Source organism: Rhipicephalus microplus, chromosome 5 (genome assembly GCF_043290135.1).
Source record: "Rhipicephalus microplus isolate Deutch F79 chromosome 5, USDA_Rmic, whole genome shotgun sequence".
Taxonomy (NCBI): domain Eukaryota; kingdom Metazoa; phylum Arthropoda; class Arachnida; order Ixodida; family Ixodidae; genus Rhipicephalus; species Rhipicephalus microplus.
The window spans coordinates 14,056,177-14,082,914 of NC_134704.1; the positions used below are offsets into that span (position 1 = coordinate 14,056,177).

The 26,738-nt window shown below is 44.5% G+C and overlaps 1 protein-coding gene across 1 annotated transcript in view; it reads left to right on the forward strand.

Annotated features, from left to right (window-relative positions):
* Positions 1-4,492: 4,492 nt before the first annotated feature.
* Positions 4,493-26,738, forward strand: part of LOC119174974 (uncharacterized) — a 43,863-nt gene continuing 21,617 nt past the window's right edge. Inside the window, exons 1-6 of the mRNA XM_037426126.2 lie at positions 4,493-4,834; positions 4,966-5,038; positions 9,162-9,399; positions 10,802-10,922; positions 21,098-21,307; positions 25,782-25,855. Coding sequence (XP_037282023.2) covers positions 4,795-4,834; positions 4,966-5,038; positions 9,162-9,399; positions 10,802-10,922; positions 21,098-21,307; positions 25,782-25,855 — 756 coding nt within the window. The 5' untranslated portion in view covers positions 4,493-4,794. The remainder of the gene's footprint in view (positions 4,835-4,965; positions 5,039-9,161; positions 9,400-10,801; positions 10,923-21,097; positions 21,308-25,781; positions 25,856-26,738) is intronic.

The window sequence follows — 26,738 nt, forward strand, 5'->3', positions numbered from 1 at the left end:
TGTACTTTCGCTTACCCGTTTCAAATGCCACCTATGAAGAACTGTCTGTAAATGTGTCAAATCACTGCAATGTTACTTCAAGACCCTCAATATTTTATTGCAAAAATAATGAGATAATTGTTAATTATATAGAAGAAAGGAAAAGAACGCAACCACCACTTGTAGCATGAAGCTGCAATAAATCCCTATGAATTTCTCTGAAAGAAAAACCTCTTAGTTGTTCGAAAATTCGTCCTGGTTCAGGGTTCGAGCCCGGGACCAATGTATTTCTTACGTGGTCGCTCTACCGATTGTGCTAACTGGGAAGCTAGCAATTGGCAGCGCGAGGTTGATTTCATCGACAACTCGAAGTGCATGGACACAAGCAATGCAAATGAGTTCTGGGGAATCTGACAAAGTGGCGGAAGGGTTAAGAAAGCAAAGAAGATGACCACCTGTTATAACACGAAGCCACAAGGAAATGCATACAGATTTCTCGGAAAGAAAAGCGTTTTGGTTGCCAAAAAACTGTTTGTCTGCCTTCTTTATGTTTTTTCACCCATCCGCCACCTTGCGGCTTTCCGCAAAACTCATTTGCAATGCTTGTGGCCATGCACTTTGCGTCATCATTGAATTCGCCCACGAGCTGCCAATTGCTAGCTTCATGGTTAGCTCAATTGGTAGAGCAACTGCCGTGGAAAGGTGTTGGTCCCAGGTTTGTACTCCGGACCAGTACAAATTTTCTTGTGGCTTCTTGCTACAACGGGTAGTTGTCTTTTTCCCCTTTCTTAACCCTTGTGGATTTCCGCAGAACTTATTTGCATTGTTGAATGTATCTGTGTTAGAATAACTCGTATAAATAAGTTGTAATTATATATCTCTTTATTCTGAAGTCATTGATGCTTACTTTTGGCATAAAGAAAATCAAATCTCAGGCTAGGAATATAGTGCAAATTCAATTTTGGTTATATCGGTATTTAGCAAAGAAAAAGTTTTGCTTTTTCACATTGTTTTCAGGAAGCGGCACGTCGCTTGACACGTCGAATGTGGTAGTGCCTTCATAAAAGTGATCATTTGTATCTGTACACTGCAAAATGAAATTAAATGAAAACAAATTTATTATGTAAGAGGTTAAATTCATTCAAAGTACAATAAACCTTGTCCTTTCTTAGCCTCTACTTGATGCAAATATCAAAAACGAGGGGTGCACACAATTGTGTACACGGAGTCTAAATGGGTTAAAAATATATTCCTCTGTTGCACTTGTGCACAGTGGCTTCTTACTTAAATTAAGTAGTTAGTAATTTTTCTCTTGAAACATAGTAGTACTGCATGAGAACAGTACCCTTCTTTTGGCTCGTCTTTGTGCTGTTCATGCTTCACATTTGGAATCTGCTAGATTTTCGCAAAGGGCTGCTATTGGCTGAAAAGACTGCACCCAGGCAGCAGGATATTTGGGTCAACAGGTTCCTTTGTACTGTTGTATATTATTCGATGCAGATAACAGGTTGTAATAGTCAAATTGCCCTTTTAGGCAACCCCAAAACTGTTTGGTGCCAACAGCACATATAAACACCGGTAAAGAGTGCCTGCTACATACACTTCCCTTTCTTCTAAATGTGTACACATTAACTTGTTTACCTGCACTCGCAAGAAACTTCGTTCAATGTATAAGGATGTACTCGTATATATATTTTAGATCTTGCAAAATTCAAAGAACATGTTTCTCTCTCCTCTGTATGTTTCTTTATATTATTTGTTTTTTTATTCGACACATTAAATGTGCTTCATGATTATTATTTTGATGAATTTACCCTGTGTGTACAAAGTGTAGATATTGACTTGTTCACTCATTTTCTTGTCTGTTTTTCTATGCAGAGTTTTTTTCCCTCCCTTTTTTTGTTTGTTTTCACATGAGATGCTGTATGTGTAATGGTTTTGTTTTGAATTGTTTTTTGCTCTCGCCTTATGTACTTAGGGGCTGTAGCTTAGTCAAGCTGTTTATGACAGCTTTTTCTGTAGCTCCTCTGTCACAGTGTTTTCTCAAGGCAGAAATAAATTAGTATATAAGATTAGTGAGTTTGGTCAGTGCGCATTGCATTCACCATCTGCTTGTGCTTGGCTTCTCCAATTGAATAGCAATGAAACGGGATGTCCAGACGAGGTGGCATCATTGGCACAGTCTTGATTTTTGGAATTAAGTTATATAAAGCTGGTTGGCAAAGTTATAATAATGAAATGATGTTCATAAAAAAAGCCTTTCAGTAATATATTGCTGGAAGGCATCTTACGAGTTGTGAATTCTTCTGATCTTTCAAAAAAGGTTGGTTCAGGGCCCCTCAAAATCATATGAGGTGTTGAAAAGTATTTGTTTTATCATTTTAATAAAATTTGGCCTGCATGCTGCCACGGGGATAGTAAATACACAAGAAAGACAGAAGTGAGTACATTTACAACATTTACAAATAACTGCCACTGAATAGCCACTATAATCTCTTGTGGCACGCCAGCCTCCTATTTGGCTGCCAGGGAGGGCTCATGCACCACGCCTCATAACAATATGTATCAGTGAATGGAGATTTCGTCTGCAAACAGATTTGAAATATCTCTTTTAGAAAAGAAGCAATGAAAGATTTCCACATTATAATTGTGTACTTTTTTATGGAACATTAAAGTAACCTACAACACACTTGCTTTCAGAACTGCGTGGTGGTTCCAAAAGGTCCATCCCACAGGCTGAAGCAAATTAATGTCAAGACAGCTATTTCTTTGATCATCACTGTAGAAAAAAAAAACGCTCTAGCTTGTAGTTCAGGTGTTCCTGAAAAGAATGATAGTACCAAGTTTGTTAAACTATGTTCATAGAAGCTTCCTCAAAACTTTCAAAGGCCGATTCACTTCACAACAATAAGTGGAGAAAATCTCATTTCATACTTTAAGAACATTTGTAATGTAGTTTATTAAGCCTGTAAGAAATAGAAGGGCTATATTTTGCCATAGCATAATACTTTTACAAATCAGATTTATGATTATGTATACATTAAAATTGTGGTTTTTAAAAATTGGGAGGGGGGTCACTTTTTCCAATTTATTTGCTATTTTAAGACCCCCCCCCCCCTCTTAAATATGAGCAAATGTATTGCCAAAAGCTTGTGGTAAACACTTTGTTAATTAAGAAAGAAACATTTCGTGCCAAGAATTGTCAGACCAGCATTTGTACACTTAGAAGTGTGGCAGCTTGGGCTAGTTGGTATATAGTTGCTATACACTATAATGGTAGCAAGACTGGTGGCCGATTCGTTCGCATCAAGAAATAGTTCTGTGTTTACTCTCCCCTTTCCCCCAACAATTTCTTTTTTTTTTCTTTTTTGGCCAGGGAAATAAGGACAGACGCTTTGAGTTGTGTAAATAAACAAATTCGTTATACATAAGTAAAGTGTGGGATTGGGCTAGTTGTATCAGGTTGTATTTTATTATCAAGCTGCTCAGCGCAACACAGCCGACGCGGGAGCGTGCGCAGGAGCATTGGCAGAACCAACGCCTCCTCTAGAAAGATGCCTGAGGAATGGCTCGCGCTCTCAGCGGAGTTGGCCTGCCTTCAGTTTTAAACAAGCTCCGCGCGGTGACGCCCACGACCGACACTATCATCACAGCGACGGGCAGTACCAGCTAAGCGTTTTTCATCTGCGGCCCGTAGGGGCGCGTCAGTCGAGAGTTTTTTGAGACCTGCAACTGTGCATCACTGTTTCGGAGGCTATGCAAAGCGTTGCGTTGTTGCACCGTCTGCCACAAGTGACGCTAGCGACCGAGAACATTTTCAAAATGAAGGAGGAAAATGGTGTGGCAGCTGTTTTTTTTTCTCATACAGCAGGCATCTTCCTAGAGGAGGCGTTGGCAGAACGCAATGCCGAGAGCGCAACCTACTGAACTCTTGACCTGTCCAGATGGCGGAGCGAGTGTCCCCGCTTTCATTCAGCAACCGCTCATCGTTTGTAGCGCTACCTATAGCCTGTTCGTCTGCTACTCTACGGCAGTTTGGACGTCGCTAGAGTAAAAACAGTTGCATTCTATGATGAACTGTCAGCATATGTGTGACTATTTATTCACTTAGATGACTTGTGAAGTGAGCTCTTCGGTGCGGTGGAGTATTTATTGCACACTGGTTGTAAACGTGGGAACCTGTAGGCCAGACTATGTGAAGTCGCGTCCCCTTAATTGCAAAGAGTTTCTGAATAACTTTTAATCTAATGTTTCCAAAATATTTTTATTTGTGTATAATAATTACTCAATACGAGTGCTTTTTTGGCCAAAATTTGACCATGAACGCTGAAGGTGAAGTCAGCGAACAGATGCTGACTCGCACTACGCTGCTCGTAGGTTACGGCCCTAGCGGCAGAACGTACAAACCAGACATAGGCGCTGGAGAGAGGCTGTCAGGGCAGGCCATTACAAAAGTAGAGTTGGTCGTGGGTGGGAGATGCGCGGATTGATACATTTTGCTGACCGAATCAACTTCACTGGTAGGTGTTGTGTGACTTCATGCACAACTTCCACAGCGTTGTTGTACTGTCCCAGCGTAACGCCGGTGACGCATAAATCATACATCATCGGTCGCAGTGTTTTCCTACTCGTTCAAGTAGTAGCAGTTCGTTTGTCTGTTGTAGCCACGATATCGAACGCTTTTAGTTTCGCAGCATCCGGAGCGCCCTTCGTTTTTCCATTTGTGTTCTTCACTCGACACGTCTTCGTTTCGTGTTTGGTGTGCCGACAGCGGCGACTGGTGCTTTGTGGTTCGTGCACGCAGCATCGACCTAAATGTCTGAAGTGGAAGAGGCGACGGGCGACTGCGACACCGGTGAGAAATGCATTCGTAGTCGTGTTGCTTCACTTGTGCTGCCTAGTCATAGGGCACCATAACAGCGCGCCGGCTGTTAGGCCTGAATAGAGTGAAGAAGTGTAAGCTCTTTCGTTCTCTGCAATGAATAGGTGGAGATCTCGACTTCGCCGCGGACTTCACGGGCCCGAGTGACTGGGATGGTGAGACGTCGCTCGAGCAAGCGTAAGTATTGTTCTGCGGATAAAAAAAAAAAAAAAAATTCGCGAAGTTCTGTTTGGCGTCTCATACCCCAGTTGCCAGACTGCCGCCAAATATGGCGGAGAAATTTCCCGTGAAGGTTTGGTGTCGTCCGCGGTGCATTTCGGAAGTGCGTGAGCTACGCTGGCCTTTTTAATTAACGGAATGAACGTAAAACACCCCTTGCAGAAGTGGGAGCGCGTTCTCTTGCTGTGTGCGCTGCTGTGAAATGAAGAGATTGTGTCTCGGAATTAGGGAATCACCGACTCGTCGTCCGCCGTGCATTTCTGAGTGCGTGTGCCGCGAACTTGTGTGCGACGTAATTAACAGAATGAACCGTGCGTCGGGGTGCGTTCTTTTGCTGTGTGCGCAGCTGTGCAATTAAGAGATCGCGTCTCTGTATTAGGGACGACGGGGAAACTGAGAAACTGAACGAAGTCGCAGCAGGTGGTGCGCTGCAGCTCCCCCCCCCCCCCCTTTTTTTTGTTCACAGCTGATCATGCCGCGTCGACGATTCGCCATGACGGGGACGCTGCGCTTCCCCTAGCTGTGTCAGCACAAGACATATCGTTCAGATTCGTGTACATATGGAGAATAATCGTGCCAAGGCAGGATAATCGGAGTATGTCAGATATACGCCTGGAAGGCTGCTTTATCGTCGCAGTTGGAGCTAGTTAAGCGCGACTCGAGCATACCTGTAAATGGGACCCCTCCTGACGAGCCGCCGTCGCCTGCAGGGCCCCAACCACAATAAGCACAAACGACCAAAATATAATTAATGAATGCTTATTGTATGAGACGCGATCTCTTAATTGCACAGCTGTGCATACAGCAAGGGCGCATTCTCTTGCGTGGCAGGCAGGTGATCTACCACACAGCCATGCCTCTGCTTGGAAATGAAGTGAAAATAACTTTCATGCTTTACAAACAAACACGTACTGTATACATGTTCCCACTACAACAACCAATGTCACAGTAAATAATGCGTAGTACAAGCATATGTTGCCATTGGGCATCATAACATGATTATTGTAATGACTTGGTTCAAAGCCGGGCACTCGCTATAAAAGGCACACACATTACTGTACCTATTTCTTTACGGGCCACCTAGTGGGTGCATTGAAAGTTCGAAAAAGATTTCACGTACATCATTGCCCGTGGTTTAAAGCATGCTACACATTACACAGAATGTAGCCAATGTGCGAAAGCTTCACTGCCACAAACCACTTACAACTTTATAGATTGTAATAATCCACGATTTAAACTTCTTGAGTAACATCATACAATAAAAAGTATGCACTAAGTGTTTGAAGTACGCATTAGGGATAGGATATCCCTATCGTGTTCAACTCTTAAAGGCGAAAGTTAAGGGTCCCCCAATTTTTTCTTAATATTTGTATATTGTCAACACTTCATTTGCATTGTTTGCTTTGCAAATGCTTGTGTGGATGACTGGCAGGAAAGAACTGTCGTTACGTATCCGGAAACATCGTTGTTGCTTCAAAAGCCTGTTTTTTTTACCCAGAAAAGAACTTTTGTATGTACTAAAACCACCCCTAAAGGGCGAGTACCAGTAGCATCTCCAGTTTTCGAGTTTTAACTGACAGCAGCTGTGTTTCACACTTAGTGAAAATACACTGTGTAAACTTGATTTATTGAGCTATAGGGACTCTTGAATTATTTCTATAAGTCGAAGTTTGTAAGCTTGAAATCTGAAATTGTAACATAGCGTCTCGTAAAAGCTACCACAGCATTTGCCACTAATACATGTTCGCTGATGTAAAAAGTTCACGAGGACAGGCTGACCATTAATTCCTTCTGTGTCTGGTTAGTACAGAAAAGGTGGATGGTCGCGTGAAGCCGCAACAAGCTTCTGCATTCGAACTCGAGAAAAAGCAGTTAATGTGTGAGCAGGCAGATTAAGTTCTAAAGAGGTGATCACTGCCATCTGTTCTATAAACTATGAAATGAGGAAAGCAACCATTGTGTTCCTATGGAAGTATTTGCAGGAATAATTAATCACCGACTGTGGTATGTTACCTTGTCAAAACAAAGGTGTGCATTGGGTGTCCAGATATTCTTATGCAATGCCGCTGCACCGCACATCTTGAAAAAAGCTTTTGTGTAAAAAGAGGAAAGAAGTGACTGTGCTTTGGCCCACTTATTTCCGAAAAAACTAAATTGGGATCATTGCCATGAAAGCTTCATCAATTTGAGTTGATGACATTTAGCCCTGTCTGTATATGCTCGGGACAGGGGGGGGGGGGGGGGATTTTTTGTTGGATTAAAAAAATTTCTAAAACAGGGTTTCGTATAGTCGAGCTTTAACTGTATGCCTAATGGCTGAACTAAGGCCTTCCACAGTGGAAATTACTTGTTTTAAGTATATCTTTCCAGCATTGTAGCTTTCGTTGCAACTCTTTTGTTACCGCACGAGAATGGTTGTTTTTCATGTCTCGGGAAGATCGTTTTTGCCAGTTTGAAAAGTACTCCAGCACACATTGCAGCATACCAAACTTTGCAGAATTAAATGCTCTTTCCAGAAAATATAGGTTGTAGAGCAACAAAAATATTTTAGAATGAATAAAAATGTGAAAAGTGTGAAAGTTCTCGTCACCAGCTGGTAAACAGTGGAATAAAAAACATTATATAGATAAAAATATTCAGAACAAAAAAATTCAGAATACACATTTTATAAATTACCTGGGAACAGTACAAAAATAATTAATATTGTACTAAATGCTCCTCTTCACATAGACGAAGAAAATCAACCGAGGTGCTGCTTCATTGCACATGCCATGCGGTGAAGCATTGCATGGTTTTTAGTGAGACACTCTTTTCGGTAAATTTTCGTTGCCTTGCGATAAGAGTCTCTAGGTATTCTAATATAGATGGATACCCGGGATGTGAATAATGCCTCTATAAATGAGACGTTCAATGAACTTCGCTATTTCATCTAGCGTCTCCTCTTTCCATGAGCCACTTCACTCCGCATAGGTTGGTGTTCCAATATATGCAGCCAAGCATATTGCCTTGCATCTTTGTGCATATTGTAATAAAAAAAAAAGGACAATATCGCGCGCAGTTCTAAAATGTTTCGCACTGCTCTGTAGTCAGGGCCAAGATATGCTACGGGCGCCTTCTTGCCTTTGAGGAGAACCTCTGCAGCCAGCGCCATCATATCGTGCCCTAGCGAAGTATGGACCACACACATAACCTGACTAACTATAAGATTTTGCGCTTGGGGTGGAGGAGATATTTTGAGAATGTAAACAAACAAACAAAAAAAAACCATGAACGTCTACGGATGTCTCAGGCTGACGCAAAACATCGTCCCCATGAAACTTTAAGCTGAGGTGCTGTCACCCACGAAATCTCGGCTTGTTCTCACTCAATTCAGGTGGAGTCGCAAGACAGTTTCAAGCAGCGCACGTGTTTTGCAGCGCTGATGCGCACCCATGCGCGCTTGACGACCGCGTAATAGGAGCGACTAGTGACACTACATGTGACCTTGTGCCTGTTATAACGATAAAAGCAAAACCAAGCGGCTGGAAACTGGCTGTGAGAGCCACCTGCACACTTAATACATGCGGGGGACCTTGAGAAATATTTTTTTATTGAATTAATTTTCCCTGACTTTTAGCAACATCTCTCTATTGATTAGCTGGCATAAATTTGCGACAATTATTATTGCTCATCTCGGTCAAATTACGAAGCTAACACATCGATTCGATATTTGGCTTGCAAAGTTTCTTTTCATTACAGAACTTCGATGTTACTGTAGCATAATCACGAGAAGCACACACTTCTGTCATGTTCGCCAACCTAATGCATTTTTCTAACTACACAAGCACATTGGTTTGCCAAAAGTCTGTAAAAAAATCGCTATGTTGCCCAAGTCGGCAGATTGAAAAAAGTTTTGAAAGTTGAGTGGCTGAACTAACTACTAGAAAGTGCTGGATGCACGAGAAAGAAATTTACCATGACTTAATTGATGACCAAACAGCGTCGATCACCGGTGATCGATTTTCAGTTCAGCAACTATGTGGTGTAGAACTATGTGGCGTAGAACGTCTGTTTAACATTTTCCTTGTTTCACAACTTGTAGGGCTGTGGAGAACGGTAAAGAGCAAAATGGTGATGCTGAAGCAGATGCGGTCGACGAGGAAAAACAGGCTGAAGCTGCCGAAACAGAAACTGAAATGGCAGAGGAACAAAAGCTAGATGAAACGGCTGGAGAAACTGAAACAGGGGCAGAAAAACAAAGTGATGTAGCTGGGGCTGCTTCAGAGAGAGCTGAGGGAGAGCCTGCAACTGAGGAAAAGGACTCTGCTGAAAGCAAAAGTGTATGTATCCTGCATTAGTCAAGCATTTGCCTTTTTGAAGTCTGATTTTGAGGGTGAATACCTCTGTTGTTCAAAATGTTTCATTTAATGTAACCACTAGTGATTCTGATGTGTGTACAATGTGTGTACGTGCTTTTATTTCTATGTGTAAAAAACGGGAAATATTTAGCAATTTGAAACCAAATTGCAGCTTGGAAATCGCAGCACGCAATGAGTCGCTCAAATGAGTGCTTCCTGATTTTTTTTTTCTACCTCAGATTTTTATTCTTTATGGGTTATGTGCAAGCCAGTGATGTTGTAAAGATGTCATTGCACATCTTGTGAAATCACAAGTTGCATTCACTTCTTTCTTATTAATGTCATCAATACAGCAGTGTTATGAATGACAGACTGAGGAAATTAATGTTAAAGTTGTTCCATCAAGATGGGACCTACTCCTGACCAAGACATGTTATATGATTATTCTGGAAGCACAAAGATTGTGCCTTATATAACATAGAAAACACTGCAATATGGGTGTATTTTCAATACCAATCAAGAGACGGCTACAAAACATGCAGGATGTTAGGTTTAAAAGGACTCTGAAACAGTTTCGGCGATTTTGTACAAACACAATGGGCCGGTAGACCAAGTCCTAAGGGTCATGTGAGACCGATTTGAGCTCTCTGCCTAAACTGCGTAATGTATTATAACGCTTTGAAGCTGAAAATCTCTGCAGATTGCTGCAACTCTGCCAAACACGTTTTCAACCGCCCATTCAGAGAGCGACATGCTCTGGCCATTTGACGTCACCATGGCTGATGGTCTGACTGGCTGTCACGGGCTGGTAGGGTGGCGGCACCTGTCAAAGCTTAACCACTCCCCGATCTTCGTCTCTGTTGCCAGACTGTGTGCATGCTGCCGGGCGCACTGTGTGATGGCTCGAGAGACTGCGCGCAACCTGTTGCCGTGCGATCTTGGAGGTCTAGACTGGTAAAAGCTCAAATTGCTGAGTGCACTCATGAGAGCTCTCTGATGCCTAGTGATGCCACTGTACCTCATGAGTTGAGGAGGCCAGGCGGAGCTGAGAAGGAGGGTATGATATAATTGCCAGTAGCGGCCTTGGTACACAGCGTGTCACTCAATTTATGGTGCAAATGGATTGGTGAGGCTCTAGCCTAAATGCTTACAAAACTTCAAAAAACCATTTCATGGTCTCTTTAACATGCGTCATCAGGAGCAATGTGAAAGCTCGTAATTTTTCGTTACCATGTGGTTTTTAGAGACAAGTAAAAAACTGATGATAGGCTAGACTTTATCCCATCCAATGTTTATTGTCTGCTGTTTCTTTTCTCGAGCTTCATTTTATTTCAAGTGCATTGCTACTCTATATGAAGCATGCTCAAATTCTTGCACATTTCAGACCTACACGTGTGACATGTGCAAAGAAACATTTGAAGAGACTGAAGAGGAGCATTTAAAGGGGCGGAAGCACCTCAAGCTGCTGGAGAGGCTCGAAAAGTTTGGCACACTGGAAGCAGTTGGTGAGTGCTGACAACTGTTCACCTTGTGTTCGCTTGGAGGAAAGGGGTGCGCTATGATCCCACAGTTTTACAGGGTAATTTGCCTGCGATACGTGGTCCAGTCAACGTTTATTATTTAAGTGCATACTCTTGCCGCTGCACATGCTGCATGTAGTCCTAAGGCTATTTGTCCACATAACAACAGCCATGTCAATCCAATAAATAGGATGGAGAATTAACCATACTGAGGTGGACCTACAGAAAAATGTACAATTTGTGTCAGTTTCTTTTGCACCAATCTTCTTTAATAATTGTGTGGCAGTCACTATGGTTAGGTTTTGTTTGGACACTCGCAGAAACCATGAATGATATGTTCTTTCTTGTTGCCGATGCTTTGCTGAAATACACATCTTGTATATTTCAGTCTGCCTTTTGCCTTTTCATGTGCTGACTTCTACCGTACTGGTAGGGCTTTCATTGTAGGGGCTGGGAGAAATGGCATCGCCAAAACGAAAGCCTCTGCTATGAACAGGTGTTTCATGACTTTCATCTAGGCAAAGGGACGCATGTGCTGTGGCATAGTGAAAAAGGTGGATTATAGGTCCCCCAGTTTTGGTATGACCTTAACGAATCGTTTCGTCCTTTCAAACCGCCACACAGATATAATGTATTCGAAGCCTCAGTTATATGACCAAATTTTATGCTGACCCTGCATCATATGACGACTCTCCAACACTTTTAACTAGCCACCAAACTCTTCTTTTGGATCCGTATATTCTCACTCCTTTTCTCATGGAAAATTTTTCTGGTTGATATACCACTGAAAATTTGTTTGCTGTTCTCGATGGCAGGCCTCGAGTATGCACAAAGGATGGGGCCACAGCTATTTTCACCATGCAAAGAACTTTTCCTTAGTGTGAGCGTTCGTAATAGCAGTGGCGCAGCACCAATAGCACTTCACAAGGGAACAAACATGACATGCACAGCTCTATTGCACACTAAAGCATCCTACGCGGACTTGCAACATGTGCTTTATCACCATTACGCGACGTCGATGAGTGTTTCTTACGAGAGGCTGTTCCCAACACAGTTTGTTTCATTCTATGTGCATGTAATTTTCAAATATATAGGAAAAAAGATGGGTTTGAGATTGCATTTTTTTTTTTCAATTTGAAAACAAAGATTCACTCACACCTGCTTTAGATACATAACTGGCTTTCATTTCCAGAATTAACTTATTTTATGTTCTTTTGGGCAGTGCAGGGTCATGCTGCGGGCTTAATCATGTCATTTGTGCCATTTTTTGGGCTATACAGAGCATCGCTCTCCATACTTTTAATTTTTTGATAATATAATAGTTTTGTATCGTCTCCTTGCTCATTTAAAAGGGGCTCCACTATGGCGAGGAAGCCAGCATGTGGCGTTACTCCATGTGAAAAAGCCTTATTAAACTGCCAGTAAACAACCTGTGGTCCAAAAGGGGCGATGAAGTGATAACTCCGCACTTGTACAATGTGAACTTCCTGCAGCAAGAATTTTGCAAATACAGGGAAACCTCGGTGATATGATGACGGCTTATTAGAATTTTGGGGTGATGTAGATTTTTTGGGTTTTGTCCTAGGATGATCAGCTTTCACTGTAATAAAGTACGGTTATTAAAAACCATTTTTCGCGCCGCGATATTCGCTACGAACTTACACTATCGTGCAGGTTAGAAAAGGTGGTGCCTACGCTGCTGCGGTAGACATGAAACGCGTCGCTGCGGAATACTCAAGCACGAACCTTCGCAACGTGCTGCCGCCAGTTTGTCAGGATCGGCCATCAGCGGGGTGTGTTATCCTCTGAAGTTGTGTGCGCAAATCTTCGAGGCCCCTAATTCACCTTCGTGGGCCTTCTTACAGTAGACTCTCAATTCAAACTATGATAACTCATACTTTTGGTTTATTCAAACAAAATTCAATTTTTTGGTTGGCCCTTTATTTTTTTCAATGTATTTAAAAACCTCTTAATTCAAACTCCATCATTCGGTTAATTCATACTTTTTGCAGGTTCATACCAAAAAATATCAGCTGCTTTCCCACTGCTATATATAAATTTTTTTGCTTATACTATCGTAACAGTCTAAATATGAAAAATAAGCACATGAGGCCTTCAAGGAAAAAGGCTTCGCAAGTAAACAAATGTTTGAAACGAAGCACAAGCATGGTAAACTGTGATGCTTCTCAACTGCTATAGACAGCTTTGTGCTGAAGGCACCTGCCTATTGCAAAGAAGCAGTTCGCAATTCATGATTTCTTTAAAGGTGGGATCAGCAGTAAATGGCAAATAAACTTGTGGACCTTGCACCTCTGATTTCTGTTCATTGTGTGCAGTTAGGGTTTAAAAATACTTGAAAAAATTTTAACTGTGATAAAATCAATGCCTAATCATAATGTGTGGTGTCACCTCGCCAAGAGTCGTCTATCCGAGAACTTCTGATAATTCAAATGAAATTCTAAAATCCCTTGAAGTTCGAATTAACGAGAGTCGACTGTATTTAGACTATAGATGCAATTGGCACTTTTTCTGAACTCCCGACGCGTTTACATGTGCTGCTTTGCTCGAGGTAGTAATATTGTACTGTCTCTTTTCTTTCTTTGTCCTCATTTGCCCTATAAAAGGCCGATCAGAAACGAAAAAAAGGTGACAGTGTTGGAGAGGGAACTAGGTATCACAATGTAAAAATGTGCTATTTTGGAAACGCACACACGTGCCAACTCTTCGATTTTGCACGGGATACTCCAATTTTCAGCAAACTTTTCGATTGAGCCGGCATGGTTATAAAGCTCCCGAATATCATCGGTTGCAGCACCGTGATAAGAACATAAAAGGCACAGTGGTTCTAAAATTATCTGGCCTTCGTCTGTCTTGTACAAAGCGCTCTTTAGGTCACCTTTGCCCCAGTACTCTGTTATGTGGAATAGAGTACTGAGGTTAGGAAGGGACTACTGTCTCGGGTTTCAATGCATCTGGTTCTGCCCAGGTGTCATATATTGTCGCAGTACAACGCGAACAAAGTACAAGTACGCCTTGAGGCAGCGAAAGCAGCGTGTTGTCAACAGCTGAGCCACAAGATCTTCTTTGTTGTTGAGTCAAGCCAGAGGCCCACTACTTGGTGTCTGCTAAATCCCCACATCATCGTTGTCGTTCACACGCAGACACGGGTCATTTGCCTCCCTCTCAAAGAGCATCGACCCGATGCGAAGTCAATAATGCAGTTTTTTTTGAAAGAAAAGTCTTACGCAATCACTCGCTGACGTAAGGCTTCATGCGCACTACGTGAACGAGTTCTGGATGGTGCTGGCGACGATTGGTACTACACGAACTGTCGGGAACAACTGCGTAAGTAACCTCACTCAGTTGTCGCAGCACTCGGTAAGGCCCAAAGTATCTTCTTAAAAGCTTTTCGGAAAGTCCTCGTTTCCGTACGGGTGTCCAAATCCATACTTTGTCGCCAGTTTGGTAGGCGACTGTTCTGCGGTGAGCATTGTAGCGGCCTGCATCGTACTCTTGTTGTTGGCGGATCCGTAAACGTGCAAGTTGCCTAGCTTCCTCCGCGCGTTCCGTAAACGTGTTGGCGTATGGGTCGATGCCGTCACCTTCGTGCGGTAGCATCGCATCTAACATAGTTCGTACTTCTCGTCCATGAACGAGGCTGAACGGGGTCAGGCGCGTCGTTTCTTGCTTTGCCGTATTGTACGCAAACGTTATGTACGGCAAGATTTCATCCCAATTTTTGTGTTCAACGTCTACGTACATCGAAAGCATGTCTTCAATGGTTTTGTTTAGACGCTCTGTCAGCCCGTTCGTTTGTGGGTGGTAGGCGGTGGTCTTACGATGCGCTGTTCCACTCAGCATGAGGACGTGATCCAAAAGAGCTGCCATAAATGCGGCTCCTCTGTCTGTGATCACGACGGATGGTGCACCATGCCTCAGTACAATGTTCTCGATGAAAAATGTTGCCACCTCTGCTGCTGTACCTCTCTGTATAGCCTTTGTCTCGGCATAACGGGTCAGATAATCCGTCGCGACGATAACCCAGCGGTTCCCTGCTGTAGAAGTAGGCAGTGGGCCCAAAATGTCCATGCCGATCTGGTAGAATGGAGCTGTTGGGACCTGTACGGGTTGCAGGAGGCCAGCTGGTTTAGTCGGTGGTGACTTGCGTCGCTGGCAGTCGAGACAGGCACGGACGTGGTGCTTCACGGCTGTGGTTAGTCTCGGCCAGTAATACTTTTGCTGTATTCTGGCCAACGTTCTCGTGTAACCCAAATGGCCAGAGCTCACCTCGTTGTGGCATGCTTGGAGTACTTCGGTACGAAGGGCTGCTGGGATGACGAGCAGATAGGCAGATCCCGTCGGCGAAAAGTTTCTTTTGTAGAGTACTCCGTCCCGTAAACAAAATGATGACAACACTCTTGCGAAAACTCTTGGCGCCTTCTGAGATCTGCCATCCAAGTAGTTAATTAGGCCAAGCAACTCAGTGTCGTCACGTTGTTGCTGCGCAATGGCGGTCGTGTCGAGGACACCGAGAAATGCCATTTCCTCCTCTTCAGGTAGGGTTGCCGACTCAATGGGTGAACGGGACAGACAGTCGGCGTCCATATGTCGCTTGCCTGACTTGTGTACGACTACAATATCGAATTCTTGCAGCCTGAGACTCCAACGTGCTAATCGCCCGGTAGGGTCTTTTAGACTTGTTAACCAGCACAATGAGTGGTGGTCGCTAATTACTTTGAAGGGGCGGCCATATAAATACGGGCGAAATTTTAAAACCGCCCATACCACGGCGAGACATTCCTTCTCAGTTGTAGAGTAATTGGCCTCAGCACGTGTTAATGTTCTGCTTGCGTAAGCGATTACCCTCTCTGTGCCCTCTTGCTGCTGCACAAGCACAGCTCCCAGACCAACATTGCTCGCGTCTGTGTGAAGCATCGTCGGGGCTTCTTCATCGAAGTGGGCAAGCACTGGGGGCGTTTGAAGACGTTGACGCAGGTCATTAAAGGCAGCCTCCTGTTCTTCGTTCCACTCAAAAGCAACGTCGTCTCTTGTGAGACGAGTTAGTGGCGACGCGATGCGGGCAAAGTCTGCGATAAATCGGCGATAATAGGCACAAAGGCCCAGGAAGCGTCTGACAGCCTTCTTATTGGAGGGTACTGGGAACCGTGCGACAGCGGCAATTTTTCCAGGATCGGGTCGGATGCCTGCGTTACTGACGACGTGACCGAGAAACTGAAGTTCGTGGAAACAGAAATGACACTTTTCCGGTTTCAATGTTAGGCCCCCAGACCGTATGGCACGTAACACCACTTCCAGCCTTTGGAGATGCTCGTCAAAAGTCGTTGAAAATACTACAACGTCGTCCAGATAGACTAGGCACGTCTTCCACTTCAATCCCGAAAGTACCGTGTCCATAAGCCTTTGAAATGTCGCGGGCGCGGAGCACAAACCGAAAGGCAAGACTTTAAACTCGTATAAACCATCTGGCGTCACAAAAGCGGTTTTCTCTCGGTCTCTTGGGTCTACCTCGATCTGCCAGTATCCACTCCTCAAGTCCATGGAAGAAAAGTAGCGAGCGTGCCGAAGTCTGTCAAGGGAGTCATCAATACGTGGGAGCGGGTACACATCTTTTTTGGTCACCCGATTCAGCTTCCTGTAGTCCACGCAAAAACGCAGCGTGCCGTCCTTTTTCTTTACTAGCACTACAGGCGATGCCCAGGGGCTCTGTGACGGTTGAATTACATCATCTTCAAGCATTTTCGCGACTTGTTGTTGTATGGCTTCGCGTTCCTTTAAAGCTACACGATAAGGGTTCTGGTGAATAGGTCTCGCCGTGTCCTCGGTGATTATTCGATGCTTTGTCAAAGGTGTTCGACCAACTCGTGAGGTCGATGAAAAGCAGTCGTGGAATTCGGCTAGTAGCTGAAGAAGTCTCTGTCGGTCATCCTCTGACAGAGTGGGGCTAACATCGAGAACGGGTTCTGGTTCTTGATTAGGCGCTTCATCTAATACCGATAAACATAAACTGCTTCGCATGTCTACGATATTGTCGTAAGAAGCGATAGCTGTGCCCTTCGGAAGGTGCCGGCGCTCAGTACTGAAGTTGGTCAAAAGTAAATTCGTGCGCCCACCAGTGAGACGGACGATACCTCGTGCGACCGAAATGCCATGGCTAAATAGCAGCGAGCCAATTTGGTCGGCAATGCCTTCGCCATCAAACGGTTCGTGCCCTTCCACCGAAACAAGAGTGCATGACCGTGGCGGGACGACCACATCATCATCAATTATACGTAAAGTGTTACGTATTGCGTCTGAACAGTCAACCAAACCAGGGCTGTTGCGGAACGTAATTGAACGGTCCGGGATGTTGATGACGGCACCATATTCTCTTAAGAAGTCCATCCCTATGATCAGGTCCTTGCAACATGAGGTGAGGATGACAAACGTCGCCACGAAAGAAGAGCTGCCGATGCCCAGTCTCGCTGTACACCTTCCGACAGGCATCAACAGCTGGCCGCCTGCTGTCCTCAGGTGAGGTCCCGTCCACGTAGTCTTCACTTTTTTTAAGCGCACGGCAAGGTTTTCACTTGTGATAGAGAAGTCGGCACCGGTGTCAACTAAGGCTGTTACTTGCTGTCCGTCTACAAAAACGGTAAGATCTGTGGTCACAGTTTCGTCAACGTTACAACTAGTCGGCTTTACGGCGTCCTGTGGTAAGAGTAACGGGGGCCTTTTTTCGTCGCCTTGGCGGCCTGCAACCTCACCCCCGGAGGTCGCCGCCTTCAGTTTCCCCGGCGTGGACTTGGTGACCTCGTTCCGCTGGCGTCGGCTGTAGTGCGGTCGCGCGACGAAGGCGAATATGCCGGAGACGGAGAACGTGGTCGACGTCCCAAACCTGGCTGGTAATTAGGCTCACCGTCGTCATTGTTGGCTCGGCGGTTGTCAAAATGGAACCGAGACAAGGAAGGTCGTTGAGAATCAGCGTCCCGGCGTGGTGGGTAGTCGTCGTTGGGGCGTCGATCGTCAGACCATTGCCGAAGAGGTCGAAACGTGTCGGCGCGGTGCCAGCAATGACGAGAAATGTGGCCGACACCTCCGCAGGTAAAACAAAGCGGACGTCTATCCACGGTGCGCCATACGTCTGTTTTACGAAGCTGTGGACGTCTCAACGGCTCATAATGTTGTAAATGCCGTGTCTCGTTGGGAGACGGCTCTTCGTACGGCAGCATTCATACGGTGGCACGACGGAAGGGCGCCGCGGTGTCTGTTCTTGCGGCGGCGACCAAAGAACGGCTGTCGATGGCTGGCGGTACGACGGCGGAACGGGCGGCGGGCGGCGAAGCGCGGCTGCGTAGCTCATAGGTCGCTGATCGTGAGTAGAATCAGCTGCCGAAAACGCTTGGCGTATTTCTTCGCGGACGACTTCAGCGACAGACGCCGTGGGTGGTTCCGTGACCAGAGTCCGCAGCTTCAGCAGCTCTTCGCGAACAATCTCTCGTATTAAGTCGCGCAACGAGCTTTGATTGTCAGATGTCGTAGCGGCGACTTGCATGTGGGCGTTGCTGGACAAGCGATCGTATTGTCGGCATCGCAGGTGAAGCGCCCGTTCGATAGCTGTTGCTTCTTTGATGAAGTCTGTCACGGTGCTTGGCGGGTTCCGCAAAAGGCCGGCGAACAATTGCTCTTTAACGCCGCGCATGAGGTAGCGCAGCTTTTTGTCGTCGGTCATGTGCGGGTCAGCTTTACGGAAGAGACGGACCATGTCCTCTGTGAACATTGCGACCGTTTCATTGGGTTTCTGAACCCGTAGCTCGAGTAAATGCTGCGCATGTTCGCGCCGGTCGACATCGGCAAATGTGTCAATCATCGCTCTTCTAAAGTCACTCCATGTTGACAAACTGCCTTCTCTGTTCTCGTACCAAGTACGAGCACTGTCGTCGAGATAGAAATAGGCGCGGGAAAGCCTTTGTTCAAGAGACCATTGGTTGGTGTTGGCGACACGTTCATAGTGATCAAGCCATTCTTCGACGTCTTCATGTGCTCCACCACCAAAGCGATCAGGCACCAGCGGTGAAAAAAGGGTTACCTGAGATGGGGTCGGCAAACTACTGTCTCGTAGTAACTGTTGTGGGCTGGCGGTGGCCATTGGTAGATGTGAGCGGTGCCTCGTAGAGTGTTCTTGTGAGAGGGTGAACTCTGGAAGGAGGCCTCGCAAGCGACGACTGAAGCGATGCACGGGAGTGTCGACAAGAGCTTCTGGGCTGGATGAACGGCTCCCCGTGGGAGTGTGGAGCATCAGGCGGGGTCGCGGGCCAGCACCTCCACCAGTGTCGCAGTACAACACGAACAAAGTACAAGTACGCCTTGAGGCAGCGAAAGCAGCGTGTTCTCAACAGCTGAGCCACAAGATCTTCTTTGTTGTTGAGTCAAGCCAGAGGCCCACTACTTGGTGTCTGCTAAATCCCCACATCATCGTTGTCGTTCACACGCAGACACGGGTCAATATTTTACGAGTACAAGCATGATCGTTAACGTCTGAAAACTTAAATACCAATCATTCAGAGTTCATGACGTTGCTGCAACCCTGAGAAGCAATAAGTGAAAATATAGCTAGTTTTTTTTTTTTTTCTCGTGCTGATTTGTCATGTTTTTTGGTAATACAAATTTCGAAATATACAAATAATTTCAATTATCCCACGAGATTCCTATCGCTTGAGTTTCACTTCAGGTTTCACTGTAAGTGTTAAAAGAAAGTTACAGGGTGAAACATGCCTGTGCTGATTTTGGTTTCTTGCTCAGTCTTTCAACAAAGAGAAGTAGGCATAGCCCATCGTTGCAACTATACCCCTTTTTGGTACCATAATATGATGCAGTGATTACATCATCTGCATGCTGCCAATGACCAAGGAAGGCTTCCTCCACTTATCACCCACATGTCACAGTGTCACCATAGTGGCATGGTGAAGAAGCAAGGCAAATGGTTGGCCAATACCACATCACTATAGTGCCAAGGCGTTTTCTAGTGCAGAGGACCAGTCGAGGAATTTGATGTTACATAAAGTCCATGAGAAACCATGTTATACCCCTGTCACACGGGCACCCGTGAAAACCGTTTAACTCCCTCGTCTTTACGACAACGAAGATGCGGTGTCACACGGCCACCCTTACGCAAACGAAGGTGAACGGAGCATTTCGCAAAGGACGTTCAACGATCTCCCTTCGCAGCGGAACGAGGTACTCTCGTCCTCAGCAGTCTAGAGGTCAGAGAAAAATTTCGAGCACTAAGTGGCCGCAGTGAAAAAATAATACATTTTAGTAATAATAAACATTCTTTCGTTGTAGTACTCATTCACAGTGCGTGTTTGTTTACAATATTTACGCCCGCCAGAGTTCACTTACTCTCAACACCGATGCCCTACACACCGTGCCTCACGAGTCGAGCCAGCCGGCGCCAGCCGATCAACGTAATTACCAGCGCAATATCGCACCACTCCCTCACGTCGTCCGCTGTGTCACTCATGGCTGAAGAACACAAAATGTGCGCTCACGAGGCAAGGAAGCATAAGAACTTTCGTACCGGGCATGTACACGGGCAACAAAACAACTAAAAGCACAATGTGGCCAGCGTCACTAGCAGCATTGCTACAATTAGCAAATGCGTTTTTCTTTGAAATTATTTTTAATGGTTTGTTAATCGCATACCTACATTATAGTGCTTTTTTGTAAAAACCGCTTAACGAGGATTCACAAAAAAATCAATAGGGATCAAATTAGAATACCTTTCCGAAAATCAAACAGCGCCAGCTGAGCCCCTTCGCGGCAACTGTTACAACCTTGTCATTGCCGTGTGACACTGCCACAACTCCTTCTCCGTCGAACCCCCTAGGGGAGATTTACGTTGACGGTGTTCAACGGAGTTTGGTGGTGGCCGTGTGACAGGGGTATTACTTTGTGGATGAGAAAGGTTGGCAGGCACTAGAGAAGGGCGCGTGGCAATCGCTATCCAATATGGAGCGTCTGTGCGGTGTGCAACGGTGCGATATTCCCAAAATGTAATCGCCACAGCTTTCTGCTCGATTTGAACAGTTTGTTTGAGCAATGTAAAAAAAAAAAGTTAGAGCCTGTTTTCTAGTCTTTTAATGTTTTTTGCTTCTTCGCAGCTGCTGAGTTCCAGGCCAGCGTATGCTACTTGTGTGACGTGTCGGCGGTCAGCAAGTCTCAAATGGAGATGCATGTTAAAGGAGCCAAACACAGGTTGCGGTGCGCCAATCTCAGGCTTCCCCCTACAGCCTTGGATCTCCCAGGCACGAATCGAGCTGCGAAGTCACCCTCTAAAGCTGAGAGCAAGTCTGCTGGGCCTCCCGACCCAAGTGGGTATTGAAATGTGCATATACAGTCTGGTATAGAACATATAGAGTGCTTAGTTTGTTGGGCGAAAAAAAGGCGATGATACTGGCCCTCAAAGGGATCCTAAACCACCCTCATGCACCCATGCTGTGGAAAGCAGGCACTTTTGTGAACTGCTCAGCCAAATGTTGCATTCATGTGCAGCAAGAAGAGTTACTAGGTGTGCTAACTGCTCTGTAAGAGTCGCAAGTTGAACTTGGTATGCAAAGTTCAATGTACGTACATGAAAAAAAAAAAAGCTCTGCAATAAAGGGACACATAAGAGAAATATTGTTTTTCTCGCACTGGTCAAGTACTTGTCACAATAGGAAAATTGCCGTGCTTGCTGCAAGAAGCTTGCTAGAAGACATTTGGCAAGCAAGGAAATGTACAACAAAATAAGAGTTGCGATGCAACCTTGAAATACCTGCACCAAACGCTATGACGTCATAGTTCGGCAGTGCCTAGTACGGTCCGCATTGTCCCTAATCGGCAAAAGTTACGTAAATTGTCCTCTTAGGAGGCCGTAAACTTGACTCACCAAGTTTCAATGAATTTCGTTGACCTATTGTCGCTGAAGTATGACGAATAGATTTTGAAATCTGTTGACTTTATTGCAAAATTTAAAAATGAGACTTTGACATTGAATTTATTCTCTTAATACATTTGTGATTGGAAAATTAATGGCGTAGTGTTTCCAAAGTATGATTTATCAATCTAACCGAATTCATTGTTTCACTTTGGTGTCCTGCAATGCCATGAAAGGTAAATGTGAATTTGCATGTTGGGTAGACAAGGTTTTCTACCAAATAAATTGTTGTCTATTGTAGACAAATTGGCTTGTTTAAGCAGGATCTATGCGAGCTTTGAAGAAAGATTCCCAGCTCTAATGTAAATCTGTTGTGACCATTTATGACAATCAAATAGCTAGAAATCGAGGGTTCTTTTGTTCACATTTAATGTCATTTCATAATGATTTTCCACTTTTGTTATTACATGTCGAGAATTTCAGTTCCAAAAAGGGTTTCATTGTACAGAACAAATTTATGTATTAAAATTGCTTAGTTATCGTGTTATACAGAAGATTGATGGAATAAAATATCATATACTAAATTAGCATTTATTTTCACCCCGCCGTGGTGGTCTAGTGGCTAAGGTACTCGGCTGCTGACCTGCAGGTCGCGGGATCGAATCCCGGCTGCGGCGGCTGTATTTCCGATGGAGGCGGAAATGTTGTAGGCCCGTGTACTCAGATTTGGGCGCACGTTAAAGAACCCCAGGTGGTCTAAATTTCCTCAGCCCTCTACTACGGCTTCTCTCATAATCATATGGTGGTTTTGGGACGTTAAACCCCACGTATCAATCAATCAAATCAGCATTTATTTTCATATTTCAAGTTACTCATCCCAGTAGGTTCTTGTACTAGTCAGAATGTTTACAAAAGTGAATCTTGATTCGTATAGCACCAAGGGCCTGTGTGGTTCATGAACTTGTGTTCAGGCTTTATGCAGGTTTCTGGATGGCCACTGCCTGCAGTGTGAGCCGGCCCAGCTTGGCCGTGTGCTCTAATAGCGCAGTGCATACTGTTTAGTCACATGACACTCCACAAAACAACAGCGTCTTTGAAAGTGATCATCCAAAAATATGACCAAAGTTTTTCAATGCATTGCTAATGAGATGAGCAGAATAAGCATGAAAGAAAGGCAGGGATGTTAACCAGGACTGAGAGCACACATGCACTTCCGTATGACCTTAGCCGTCCACAGTAGCAATATTATACCAATGCAGTTTTCACTGTTTGTGCTTTGTCTGGGGTCAGAGTGATGCTCTGTGTGAGTTAACTGAATAATTTGCCTATGAATGGTGAAGCTGAGTGGCACTGAATTGAACAGCATCATTGCGAAATTGCTGCCCATGTCTTGGCCATTGTTATGCAGTCACTACAAATAAATACACAAGAGTGCAGCAGCTGAGCCGATTTGATATGATTCCACAGTTTTAACCCAGGTGTGCCAAAACCGTGAAATTTGCTCAAATTGTGCCACATTGCACCAAAATGTTCGAACAGCCTCAAATTTTTCTCAGTTGCGCTGATTTCAGCGAGAAATGGAGGCCATGTTGGCCACCTGCAGCTTGCGTCGTCAATCAATAACACACTGAGGCCCTAACCAGAAACTATGGTGGCCATACCGAAACCACGGTGTAAGATATATTGTGAAGGGGTAGGGGCACTCACGAGACGCGATCGACTAGATAAAGTAACAACGCCTCGCACCCATTGGTCTGCTGACCGCAGCCGATGCCTGCTGTTAGTAGGACGCAACAGCCAGACTAAAATGTGTTGCCGTAGCCACGAATGCTTCGTGGGAAACGTGAATTTTCTAGTAAGCAAACGCGGTTATGACATGTTAGCAACTAAAGCAGAAAGTGTATGCTGCGTTTTTCGCGCATGTACGGACTCAACCTGCTACGAATGCAAGCGTTGACCACGCTGGTCACGGTGATAAATATCCTGTGCTGTCACCCGATCAAAGGGCATGCGGTTTTACTTTACCTGGTCGCATGCGCCTAGCAGGTAGTTATGTCCTAAACCTAACTACATTGGGGAGGGGAGAAAAGGGGGGGGGGGGGCAAATGGTGTAGTAGTGTTGGAAAATTTCTAGGCTGTGTTCCAACCTGTGCAAAATGCTGCTTAAGCCACTTTCGCCGCAGTACACCGGTGCCCTGTGGAAAAAGGCATTGTGATTTGGAAGGGGTTAGCATTACTAGTCACAGGACGCAGCACATTTTGTTTAATTACTAAGGCATGTATACGATGCATAAATGTGAGTACTAGTGTGATTGCTGATGTCAAAAAAAGCTACTGGCAATAATTTGGAACAGTGTATGACATTTTTGCCACCCTAAAAAAAATGTGCACCAGTTTTTTTTTTCCGCTTTTGTTTTTTTTCAGTTTTATGGATCACCCGAAATTTAAGGTCACCATCTTGGCAGATTGACATATGAGTTCGCAGAGTCTGTCAAAGCATTTTACAGGCACGGTAAATGCTAATGTGGTCTTTATCATTGTTTGCTCGGTGGGTGGTTCAAAATACTACTTTTATTGAAAAAGCATTGCTCATGTTCACTCTGAACCATTTATGTTACGTTGAATGGTTTCTACATATATGCAATTTTTTCATGTAAGCCTTTTTTATTCTGGTCCAAACATGATCGTTCATCATAAAAAATGGATTTTTTTTTATAATCTGTTCTAATTTGGATTTTACTGCTCCCAAAGTAACACTTTGCTGCTCCGAAAACTGCTCCAAATTCTATTTTGGCTGTGGCATCCCTGAATACATTATCCGTAACTTCATTTCTGGGAATATGTGTCTATTGCACTGGGATGGCTACATGATCATGTACTTCTCAACAGTTCACCATCATTTCACTTGCTGTTCTATCAAATATGCACATTCAGTGTACATTTGATGCACCGCTAAGCTGTTTGAAGTCTTGAAAATGTGTTCTATGCAGAACATGTAGATTAACTATTCTACGCAGACTGTAGCTTGCATGATGAAGTGATGTGAAATAGTACTGCTATTATGACCTTGTGGCTGAGCTTTGTTCCACTTGTTACTTGTTCAGACTCCTAGGTATATTGATGGTTACTGGGTAAGATGTGTAGTTTCAGTTTTGAGGAAGTGCATATGGCATATCAAAACTAAAAAAGTGCTGTTTCTGCTCACAATATGGCCACAGTAGCATGTAGCTGTGGAGCTGGAGTTTAAGTTATCACTTGGGGCAACATATTTTGTTGCATATGTTCGTCAGCCTTATTGTGGAGTCTCACTGAGAACCGTCCTCGTGGAATGCAGGGACACAGTTCATGCTGTTGAGCAAAGGAATGCAGACATTAATTAGTAGCCTTTACATACGGCAAACATGCCCGCTCAATCTTACAAGTAACTGCAGTTATGCCAAGTAACACCATAGAGAGTCAATATAACTCGCAGACACACGTCATGTAGTGCGAATTCAGCGCCGCCAACGTTCAACTCCACCCAGGAGTCCTTGAGAAGCTGCAGAAGTACCCGCATGAACCTTCACTAAGAGACGTTTGTCGCTGACTGCACTACACCCGCCAAAAAAAAAGAGTTCCCCTCCTCATCACCCCGCGCAACCTGACTCCGGTCTGGCAGCTCTACTGGTGCCCCTTTGGGGGCAGTGTGCCATCTCTGGCTCACAGCGATAAGTTAAGACGTGTGGGCACAATGGGGAAAAAGGGACTTTACAGGGTGCGTGTGCACCTCCCATGTTGCACATTGTCTGCTGGGTAAGTGGCAATGCCATGAAGCTTTCTCAATAATCACAAACTTGAATTATTGGCATCAGTGTTACTTGTTGGAGGCCTTCATATTACGTTTACACTATGGGGATGCTAAAGTTTTATTCTTTTCTATTTTGTTGCAGATGCTGTAATGCCAGAGAGGCCTGCGTGTGATGTCTGTTGTATAACATTAAGCTCTGTACACCAGTTAGTGCAGGTGAGTAGGTGGTGCTACTGTTTTCTTGGCTTAGATGGTAGTCGCGCTATTGATTTAGTATATTAAAGTAAGGTCTAAATAGGAGCTAGTTGGTAAAAATTCATTTGTGTAGTGAGTCTTGTGTCTAGGCTTTTGCGAATAGTGAATTTCAGGTTCGAAGCAAATTAGAAGTGAATAGGGATTTTGGTTGAATAATTCTGTATCGAATTTGAGTAGTATATACCGTATTTACTCGCATAATGGGCGCACTTTTTTTTCAGAAAATCCGGCTCGAAGTTAGGGGTGCGCCAATTACGCGTGGTAAAATTTTCGAAAATTTTTTCAGCTCGGTTCTCGCACTTTAAATCTGCACACTTGTCAAGTAAAAGGCGACTTTATCGTTTACCAATTAATTCAGCATAAAACAAACATACCTACGTACCTTTTAATGAACAAGCGAAAGCCGTCAACTGCACACACACACGTAAAGTTTATTTACACAAAAGTCGTAGCTGTTCCTCCTTTTCCCTATTCGGAGTCCGAGTCGGAGAGCCCGGTTGCCGTGCTCCAGCGCGTACTGCACTGCCTTCAGTTTAAACCCAGCCATGTAGCTCGCGTACTTCCCCATGGTAGAACCAAAGTTCAATACACGACCACAACATACGCACACCGCTTGCAAAATGGCGTTTCTTTCTTTTTCTCTGATGGTGGTGATGGCGATCGAGCCCCCGGCATTGTACACGTGACCTCCAAAAAGCACGGCGATTTGGGGGGTATCAGTAATTGATTGAACAGCCGTTTTTTTTTTTTTCGCTCATGGACGCTTTTTTTTTTTTTTTCAAGTTTTATTTCGACAAACACGTTGGTTAGGTCGTTGCACTTCGAATTTTTTTTATTTGCTCGT